The following is an 11,380-nucleotide window of genomic DNA, read 5'->3' on the forward strand; positions in this document are numbered from 1 at the left end:
CTGCATGCAGAATTCTTTAAAAACATCCTCCGTGTACAACGTACAACACCCAATAATGCATGCAGAGCAGAATTAAGACGATACCCACTAATTATCAAAAATCCAAAAAGAGCTGTTAAATTCTACAACCCCCTAAAGGAAGTGATTCCCAAACCTTCCATAACAAAGCCATCATCTACAAAGACATTAACAGTTATGGACAGGGGGCATTTCCACTTTGAACAAATTGCGTGCCCAAACGGAATTTACTCCTACTCTGTCCCAGAAGGTAATACATGCATATTATTACTATTACTATACTATTATTATTTGCATATTATTACTATTGTATAGAAAACACTCGGAAGTTTCTAAAGCTGTTTGAATTATGTCTGTAAGTAGAACAGAACTCATTTGGCAGACAAAAACTTGAGAAGACTTCCAAACAGGAAGTGAGAACTCGATTTTCAAAACAGTGCCAAATGATACCCCATATAGTTATGGATAAGCAAACACTTCCTAGGGCTTCCACTAGATGTCACCGTCTTTAGATGTTGGTTATGTGATTCTACTATAAAGGAGGGGCTCATTGGAGCTATTTTACTGAGTGGTCTGCAGAAAGCCTCGGTCTCATTACGCGCGCGAGAGAGAGTGCTCTCGTTCCAATGCTCTTTCTTCAGACAATGAAATTCTCCGGTTGGATCCTTATTGATGATTAATGTTAAACACATCCTAAATATGGATTCCATACATCATTTGACTTGTTTCTACGACCTGTAACGGAACCTTTTGAGTTTTTGTCTGGAGGGATTGCTCGTGCGTCATGAAAATGGATTCGTGGGCTGAACATGCTAACAACAAGTGGCTAAATGATGGGCTTTATGGAACTTTTCAGTCATTTATTGTTGAACTGGGAATCCTGGGAGTGCCTTCTGATGAATTTATTCGAAGGTAAGTGCATATTTATAGTGTTTTTGTAGCTTCTGTTGACGCCAAAATGGCGACTATTTCTTTGGCTGGATTGTGCTCTGAGCGCCGTTCTCAGATTATTCTTTTTCCGTAAAGTTTATTTTGAAATCTGACAGAGCGGTTGCATAGAGGATAAGTTTATCTTTAATTCTGTGAATAACACTTGCATCCTTAATCAATGTTTATTATGAGTATTTCTGTAAAATCACTGGATGTTTTGGAATCAAAACATTACTGCATGTAATGCACCAATGTAAACGGAGATTTGTTTTAATATATATATGCACATTATCGAACAAAACACACAATACATGTATAACATGATGTCCTATGACTGTCATCTGATGAAGATAAGCAAAGGTTAGTGATTCATTTTAACTATATTTCTGCTTTTTCTAACTCCTATTGTTGGCTGAAAAAATGGCTGTGTGTTTGTGACTTGGCTCTGACCTAACATAATCATATGCTGTGCTTTCACTGTAAATCCTTTTCGAAATCGGACACCATGGGTAGATTAACAAGATGTTTATCTTTCATTTGCTGTATTGGACTTGTTAATGTGTGAAAGTAAAATATTTTGAAAAAAAATATTTTTGAATTTCGCGCTGCCTTTTCAGTGGAATGTTGTGGGTGTTCCGCTAGCGGAACCCTGGGGCTAGAAAGGTTAACCTAGAGAAGAGACCCTAAGCAAGCTGGTCCTGGGGCTCTGATCACAAACACAAACAGACCACACAGAACCTCAGGACAGCAACACAATTAGACCCAACCACATCATGAGAAAACAAAAAGATAATTACTTGACACATTGGAAAGAATTAACAAAAAAACTGAGCAAAAACTGGAATGCTATTTGGCCCTAAACAGAGAGTTCACAGCGACAGAATACCTGACCACTGTGACTGACCCAAAATTAAGAAATGCTTTAACTGTGTACAGATTTAGTGAGCATGGCCTTGCCTTTTGTACGTGAACTATTTGCACTTCGTTACAACTGTGTACATAGCCATGATATGACATTTGCATTGTCTCTATTCCTTTGAAATGTTCACTGTTCATTTTTGATGAATTATTTCACTTTTGTTTTATCTATTTTACTTGCTTTGGCAATTTAAACATGTTTCCCTTGTCAATAAAGTCTTTTGAATTGAAGGATATAAACAGAAAGAGATAAAAGAGAGAGAGAAATAGAGTGTTTGAGAGAGAAAGATACTGTAAGATACTGTACACCTGACCCCTGACCCTACAATACTCCATTCATTAAACACTCCTCTCCTCTGACTGAGAAAATGCACATCACTGCCGCTACTCAGGGCAGGTTACTACAGCACACAAGGGCGGGTGGCCCTCTCTCTCTCTGTTTTTATCCTACTCTCTCTCTTTCCCTTCCTTTCTCTCTCCCACCTCTATCTCTGTCTCTACCTATTCATTTCTCTCATCTTCTTTATTATTCTCTCTCTGTCTTTATCCTTCTATCCCTATACTATACATACTGCCTATATCTCTCTACCCCCCACCCCCTTCTACCTCTCTCTCTCCCTCTATCTCACTCTCAGAGTGATGAACGCTTGGCTGGTCTGTGGTAAGAGAGTGGCACTCTGACAGTCAGGGGGTTAGTACAATAGAGCTCTGTGAGAACCAGGATAGAGAAACCATCCAGGAAATTCCTTCCTTTAATAATGTTAATGACTAAGAATAACACGGTGCACAGTGGCAGGGTGCTCCCATAATTAAGCACTTTACAGTAGAAGGAAATCATTTGAGCAGTAGAAAAACAAATCAAATCCAAAGCATACCCCTGGACAGTTCTGCTGGCTAATTATTTTGCCATTACACAATGCCATTCTACTTAGCAATTCCGGAATGAATCCCATGTATTACCAGACAACATTTCACGTTAACGTTTGGCTAGGACTGCAGCTTAAGCAGTCTAGCAGAAAGCCGAAGCCATTCAAATAGATCTGTCCTCATCCTTTGTGACCTGTTAACTGGCTGTGTGAAGTAAGTACAGAATATCACTTTGATTCTTAATGAGCTAAGCTGGTGGGTGCCTCGGCTACATTGGGCTGAGAATCACCCTGTGAAAACGGAGCACATTTGTGAGAGGGAGAGAGACAGGACAAAGACAGTCCTGGCTCAGCCATAAAATGAAATGAGTCTCTTTGTTTCTCTGGGTAAAAAACAGGACAGATAGAAAAACAGATAGTGAAAGAGGAAAAGAGAGAGAAAGAGTGACAACTTGTTTTAAAGACAACTCTTTTTTCTTTCCTGCCCTGGTTCTTGCCACTCCCTGCAGAGACACACACTGCACTATAATTAGGGTCAAGAGTGAGATCAGTGTGTGTGTGTGTGTGTGTGTGTGTGTGTGTGTGTGTGTGTGTGTGTGTGTGTGTGTGTGTGTGTGCGCGTGCGTGCGTGCGTGCGTGCGTGCGTGCGTGCGTGCCTGGAGGTTTTTTTTCTAGGCGTGAAGATATTTCAACAAGTCCAGGTCGATAACAGGGCATTGCTGTTAACTCGACCTTGTTTCCCAAGTCCAGGTTGATAACAGGGCATCGCTGTTAACTCGAGCTTGTTTCCAAGTCCAGGTTGATAACAGGGTATCGCTGTTAACTCGAGCTTGTTTCCCAAGTCAAGGTTGATAACAGGGCATCGCTGTTAACTCAAGCTTGTTTCCCAAGTCCAGGTTGATAACAGGGCATCGCTGTTAACTCAAGCTTGTTTCCCAAGTCCAGGTCGATAACAGGGCATCGCTGTTAACTCGAGCTTGTTTCCCAAGTCCAGGTCGATAACAGGGCATCGCTGTTAACTCAAGCTTGTTTCCAAGTCCAGGTCGATAACAGGGCATCGCTGTTAACTCGAGCTTGTTTCCTAAGTCCAGGTCGATAACAGGGCATCGCTGTTAACTTGTTGGGGATGGGGGCGCTGTTTAGACTATTTATGCTAATTTGGCTAATTTTTGAAACGGCTTCCCACAAAATCCTTGATCGTACAATATGCATATTATTATTATTATTGGATAGAAAACAGTCTATAGTTTCTATAGGAGTTGAAATTTTGTCTCTAAGTGGAACAGAGCCCATTCTACAGCAATTTCCCTGACATGGAGTCAGATTTGAGAAATGTTGGCCACTCTTCTGAAGTCAGTTAAAAGGGCACTGTCATTGCTATGACTACACGGACACTTCTTACGTCTTCCCCTGGATGCCTTTACGTGATGACGATTCCAATGGGGTCGATTGCGCGTTCACAGGCCCTACAAATGAAAAAACCCTGAAGCTAGTCATTCTTTTGGAGCTGCGTCATGCGCCTAGAGGACATCGGCGCGCACCTGTTCCAAGCGTTAGTTTAGCCTGTTATATTTCTCCGGTCATCTTTTCACTCGTTATAGGAGTTAACCTGTTGGGGATGGGGGCGCTGTTTAGACTATTTATGCTAATTTGGCTAATTTTTTAAACGGCTTCCCACAAAATCCTTGATCGTACAATATGCATATTATTATTATTATTGGATAGAAAACAGTCTATAGTTTCTATAGGAGTTGAAATTTTGTCTCTAAGTGGAACAGAGCCCATTCTACAGCAATTTCCCTGACATGGAGTCAGATTTGAGAAATGTTGGCCACTCTTCTGAAGTCAGTTAAAAGGGCACTGTCGTTGCTATGACTATACGGACACTTCTTACGTCTTCCCCTGGATGCCTTTACGTGATGACGATTCCAACGGGGTCGATTGCGCGTTCACAGGCCCTACAAATGAAAAAACCCTGAAGCTAGTCATTCTTTGGGAGCTGCGTCATGAGCCTAGAGGACACCGGCGCGCACCTGTTCCAAGCGTTAGTTTAGCCTGTTATATTTCTCCGGTCATCTTTTCACTCGTTATAGGAGTTAAAAACATCATAAGGTAGTTAATTTAAAGCGTTTTATAGCAATTTATATCCGTTTAGTGCGATTTTGGGACATTTATTTTTGCAACGATGTGAAAAGTTGGGCACGCTTTTCAGTTCATCCCGAACGCAGTTGACATTTCCACATGGCAAGAGGACAGCTTTCCACCAAAAGACGATTTCTCCCAAGAAAGGATCCTTTGCCCAAGATACTGATGGAAGAACAGCTCAAGGTAGGACATTTTTATTATGATAAATCGTGTTTCTGTCGAAACATTTTAGTGGCTTAGGACGCCATGTTTTTTGACGTAGCTTCGCTTGGCGCAAACTGTATTGAAAAGTAAGGATAAATTAAAAAATGTAATAACGCAATTGTATTAAGAATTAAATTGTCTATCAATCCCTGTCCACCCTATATTTTTTAGTCACGTTTATGAGTATTTATGTATAAGAGTAGATCACTGTCTAAGTGGCGCAAGGACTTTTTCTTTACCAGCTTGTCTACATTTCACATTGTATAACCATGATTTTGGTGGCTAAATATAAACATTTTCGATCAAACTGTATATGCATGTTGTAATGTGATGTTACAGGAGTGTCATCGGAAGAATTCTGAGAAGGTTAGTGAAAAAATTAATATCTTTTGGCGATGTTGACTTTTATCGCTCACTTTGGCTAGAATCAATGCTGGGCTGCTAATTGCTATGTGCTAAGCTAATATAACGATTTATTGTGTTTTCGCTGTAAGACACTTAGAAAATCTGAAATATTGTCTGTATTCACAGGATCTGTGTCTTTCGATTCGTGTATGCTGTGTATTTTTACGAAATGTTTGATGATTAGTAGTTAGGTAAACACGTTGCTCATTGTAATTATTCTAGTCCATTTGTGACGGTGGGTGCAATTGTAAACTATGCCATCTACCTGAAATATGCACTTTTTTCTAACAAAACCTATCCCATACCATAAATATGTTATCAGACTGTCATCTAATGAGTTTTTTTGTTGGTTAGGGGCTATAAATATCTTAGTTTAGCCGAATTGGTGATGGCTACTGGTGTTGGTGGACAAATAAAAGATGGTGGATTATGCTAATGTATTTTTAGGTAATAGATGTACATCTTTACATATTGTGTCTTCCCTGTAAAACATTTTAAAAATCGGAAATGTTTACTGGATTCACAAGATCTGTGTCTTTCATTAGCTGTATTGGACTTTAATGTGTGAAAGTTAAATATTTTAAAAAAATATTTTTTTTGAATTTCGCGGCACTGGTTTTTCAGTGGGGGGGGGGGGGGGGGGTGTGCCGCTAGCGCCACGCTGATCCTAGACAGGTTAACTCGAGCTTGTTTCCAAGTCCAGGTCGATAACAGGGCATCGCTGTTAACTCGAGCTTGTTTCCCAAGTCCAGGTCGATAACAGGCTACGCTGTTAACTCGAGCTTGTTTCCAAGTCCAGGTCGATAACAGGGCATCGCTGTTAACTCGAGCTTGTTTCCCAAGTCCAGGTCGATAACAGGCTACGCTGTTAACTCGAGCTTGTTTCCCAAGTCCAGGTTGATAACAGGGCATCGCTGTTAACTCGAGCTTGTTTCCCAAGTCCAGGTCGATAGCAGGCTACGCTGTTAACTCGAGCTTGTTTCCCAAGTCCAGGTCGATAACAGGCTACGTTGTTAACTCGAGCTTGTTTCCCAAGTCCAGGTCGATAACAGGGCATCGCTGTTAACTCGAGCTTGTTTCCCAAGTCCAGGTTGATAACAGGGCATCGCTGTTAACTCGAGCTTGTTTCCCAAGTCCAGGTCGATAACAGGGCATCGCTGTTAACTCAAGCTTGTTTCCCAAGTCCAGGTCGATAACAGGGCATCGCTGTTAACTCGAGCTTGTTTCCCAAGTCCAGGTCGATAGCAGGCTACGCTGTTAACTCGAGCTTGTTTCCAAGTCCAGGTCGATAACAGGGCATCGCTGTTAACTCGAGCTTGTTTCCCAAGTCCAGGTCGATAGCAGGGCATCGCTGTTAACTCAAGCTTGTTTCCCAAGTCCAGGTCGATAACAGGGCATCGCTGTTAACTCGAGCTTGTTTCCCAAGTCCAGGTCGATAACAGGGCATCGCTGTTAACTCGAGCTTGTTTCCAAGTCCAGGTCGATAGCAGGCTACGCTGTTAACTCGAGCTTGTTTCCCAAGTCCAGGTCGATAACAGGGCATCGCTGTTAACTCGAGCTTGTTTCCCAAGTCCAGGTCGATAACAGGCTACGCTGTTAACGCGAGCTTGTTTCCCAAGTCCAGGTCGATAACAGTCTACGCTGTTAACTCGAGCTTGTTTCCCAAGTCCAGGTCGATAACAGGGCATCGCTGTTAACTCGAGCTTGTTTCTCAAGTCCAGGTCGATAACAGGCTACGCTGTTAACTCGAGCTTGTTTCCCAAGTCCAGGTCGATAACAGGGCATCGCTGTAAACTCGAGCTTGTTTCCCAAGTCCAGGTCGATAGCAGGCTACGCTGTTAACTCGAGCTTGTTTCCCAAGTTTCTAAACCATACCAAACCATCTTTTGTATAGTGTCGCCATTATATTTGAATAACAGGGCTACGGGAATATTTTAGTGATCTGCGGTATACGTCATAAAAGCATCAACTGTAAAAAACATTTAGGCCCTTCATTTATAGGCTATGAGCAGCACGTCATAAAATGTATCAAATCAGTTATTCTTTTCTTGCTCAAACCGTGAGCAAAACCTTTCAAACTCCGACATTTCTTTCAAAACACAGGGATTGGCATGGCATTTCGATTGGCATGGGACTAGTGTTATCAGAGGAGTTTGTAGTTTGCCAAAAAACTGTAAATTATTCTGGCTGGAATTGTTACTCTCCTGCCATATAAAAATGACTGACATGGCAGATTCGGACAGGACTAAAATTACAGATGTGGTGTTTTGTGCTCGTGCACATAATTACATTACCTGACCTCCAAATTACATTTGTATTTTATTTAACTAGGCAAGTCAGTTATGAACAAACTCTTATTTACAATGACGATCTTGGAACAGTGGGTTAACTGCCTTGTTCAGGGGCAGAACAACAGATTTATACCTTGTCAGCTCAGGGATTTGATCTAGCAACCTTTCGATTACTAGCCCAATGCTTTAACCACTAGGCTACCGGTCGCTACCTGCTGCCCTCAACATCACCTGACCTCACCAGTAAAACTAATCCCGGCCGCATAGGACTTAAGACAAATACAGACAGAAGACCAAAACCTCACCGACATCTTTTATGAAAAAGAAAGGAGAGAAAGAGCTGGTTTCATCCTTCTCAGTGCAATCAGACACCCACGTCAATCAGACACCCACGTCAATCAGACACCCACGTCAATCAGCGATGCTTGGTGTAGTCTGTCTGTTTCTTTATTTAAACACACCACATAGCAAACACCCAGGAGACCAGATAGTGACACTGTCTAATCCACACAGACACACATGCACAAACACACACACACACACAGATTAATGTATACACACGTCCACAGTCAGAGACACACACATGCTGACGCCATGGTCAGGGTCACTATGTGATATTGAGAAAAGGGAGGAAACGGAAGAGAGAGAAAGAGGAGGGAAAATACAATGAAAGCATTTATCTTGGGCCATAATGTGATCCTACTTCTTTCCTTTGCTCATTCTGTCTTTTCCTCACCTCTTTTCTCTCTGCACACACACACACACACACACACACACACACACACACACACACACACACACACACACACACACACACACACACACACACACACACACACACACACACACACACACACACACACACACAGACACACACAGTTCTTTAGTTGAAACAGGAGCCAGTTGTGCATTATGAATGGGGATCGTTGTCGGTCTCCTCCAGCTGTGTAATCATACTGATTAGGGGTTTCTGTTATCCAGAGCTCCACACATTCACACACACACGCACACAAACACACACACACACGCACACAGATCCTGCGCACGCACGAATGCGCACGAACACACAAGCACATCCACGAACATGCATTATGTGAATACACACACTCACATACAGACACACATTTAGCTTGAAGTGAGGGAGATAGATGTGCAAAGTGTATATTTGGGTGGTCTGAGTGGCCTAAGGAGTTTGTAGGGTGTGTCAGTGGAACCCTACCCGGCCCTGTCTGCACCCACCTACAGCCAGAGGAAGGAGCGTTCAGGCCCCAGGTCAGAACAATGGAGAAGATTGGACAGTCACACACATTCACCATCCAACACAAACAACCCAGTCAACCAACCCTTTAGTTCACTGACATACAGCACACTGTAGCTACTAACACTTCCGCTCTATGTGAGTGGGTGCAAGACAAAAGGAGGATTGGGAAATCAGAGTGTGAGATGTGTCCAGATATACTGTGGCTTTAACTGGGTGGTGATATTGAATGAGAGTAGTGTTGGAAAGTGACCTTTCACAACTGGTTTATTTCTGTCTGTCTTACATCTTCAGAGTCACAGGAAACAATGTACTGTCTGCCTCTGTGAGATACTGTATATCAGAATAAACATGACTTTGAGATTTTAAAACCTAAAAATAAGAAGTATAAGTATTTTGATGGTAGCACCGGCTGTTACTCACATTGATGTCCTTTCCTGCCCAGTTACACTCCTCCCTCCAGTCCACCGGGGCTGGCCAGTAGATCTGAAATGCACAGGTCAGAGGTCAGGGGAGGCAGCAGGATGGAGGTAGGTCTGGGGTCGCGACCTCAAGCAGGGACAGGCCTGCCCGCCACCCTGAGGGACATTTCTGAGGGAGCGCCTCTCTGCTCTCCTCCTTTCTATCACTCCCCCTCTCTTCCTCTCTTCTTTTCTTCCTGGCCCCCACGCCATGATAGAGCTGAGAATCCACAAGTCACACAGTAGAAAAGCACACGACCACGAGCAAAAACAGCTTTAACGACAAGAGAGCCACTAGTGCGAAAACAAGCTGTAAATCATATCTCACCAAAGCACAAACAGAGTCAAACAATCTGCTCAGCACTCAGATTTCACACAGTCTGCAAGAACCTACAGACCCTGTAAAGTGTAGGGTTATAGCGTGCATGTTAGGTTGGTTATAGGGTATTGGTTAGTGAGTTACGTGTCTGTGTGTGTGTGTGTTTGGGTTTTGTGGGGACCTCACAAGGATAGTAAAACAATTTTAAAAATAAAGTGGGGACATTTTAACGGTCCCCACAAGGAATAGGCACATTTTAGGTTCAGGTTTACAATCAGGGTTAGAATCAGGGTTAGGGTTAAGGATTAGGAGATAGGATTAGGAGTTAGGGTTAGGGTTAGGGTTAGGATTAGGAGTTAGGGTTAGGGTTAGGGTTAGGGGTTTGTGATTAGGGTTATGGTTAGGGAAAACAGGATTTTGAATGGGAGTCAATTGTTTGGTCCCCACAAGTATAGTAAAACAAACGTATGTGTGTGTGTGCCTGCATGTGTCTGAACGTGCATCCGTGTGTGTGCATGTGTGTGAGACAGGTGTTGACAGGTAATCAGAGATTGTGTGACCCCCAAATCACCATGGTAACCCTTGATCCCCATGTCTGCTCTGAGAGGATGAGTGAGATGAGATCCATCAGTCTGTCAGCACAACTGTTACACGCTAGAGCACCACTAACTCACCATGACATAGCAGAGGGTTGTCTTATCTCTACGATTATTTACCATAACAAAGATATCTGTGTGTCCAAACCTGGGTCATCTTAACATCACATTCTTTACAAAATGGATCATTGGACCATTTGAATGTATGTCAAATGGCACACAGGACATATCAATGTAAAATTACTTTTTCAGTTTCATGAAAATGTCAGATTTATGATATTCACTAACACTAGTGTAAACATATTCACATAGCCTAGGGTAAATTGGTCATTGATTAATTGATTAATGGACTGGTTGACAGGCGGACTGACCTTGTGCTCCTGCTTGGCGATGTTATCCAGGCTGAGTGACAAGAGGAAGTTGCGTGCGCCCACGAACAGCCGTCCCCTCTCCTCATCCAATAAAAGAGCGCTGAAACAGCACGAGCGCTCCAGCTCGAACCGCCTCACGCCATGGAACTGCTGCAGCTCTGAAACACAACACACACGGTGGATCATACAGACATTACATTCAACTCTCCTAGTCAAAAGGGCCCTGGAATGTATGTTTTTCAGCAGAGCAAATAGGTGTTTTGCTCTGCTTATGTCGATAAATGAGACCCTATTTGATGGCTATGTTTTTTACAAGGCCATACAATTGGAAGTGGTTGTTTAGCTCTACTGCCAGGGTCGGCCCAGGGCAGTTGTTTCACTAGTCAGAATGGCACAGGAGGTTGGTGGCACCTTAATTGGGAAGGACCGGCTCGTGGTAATGGCTGGAGCGGAATATTTGGAATGGTATCAAATACATTCAACACATGGTTTACGTCATTCCATTTGCTCTGTTCCATCCATTATTATGAGCCGTCCTCCCCTCAGCAGCCTGGTCTCTGTTACAGCGTTGGAATCAGCTGTCTCAGCAGGGGCTTCT

The 11,380-nt window shown here is 42.8% G+C and overlaps 1 protein-coding gene across 2 annotated transcripts in view; it reads right to left on the reverse strand.

Moving 5' to 3' along the window:
• The window catches only part of sema3b (sema domain, immunoglobulin domain (Ig), short basic domain, secreted, (semaphorin) 3B), a 33,655-nt gene extending 22,672 nt beyond the window's left edge, over positions 1-10,983 (reverse strand). For both annotated transcript variants that reach the window (XM_055892803.1, XM_055892802.1), the window contains exons 1-2: positions 10,783-10,983; positions 9,459-9,521 (exon numbers count right to left, since the gene is read on the reverse strand). In XM_055892803.1, the coding sequence (XP_055748778.1) occupies positions 9,459-9,521; positions 10,783-10,968 (249 nt within the window). In that variant the 5' untranslated portion in view covers positions 10,969-10,983. The remainder of the gene's footprint in view (positions 1-9,458; positions 9,522-10,782) is intronic.
• Between the last annotated feature and the right edge of the window lie 397 nt (positions 10,984-11,380).

The sequence above is a fragment of the Salvelinus fontinalis genome, chromosome 31, assembly GCF_029448725.1.
Source record: "Salvelinus fontinalis isolate EN_2023a chromosome 31, ASM2944872v1, whole genome shotgun sequence".
Taxonomy (NCBI): Eukaryota; Metazoa; Chordata; class Actinopteri; order Salmoniformes; family Salmonidae; genus Salvelinus; species Salvelinus fontinalis.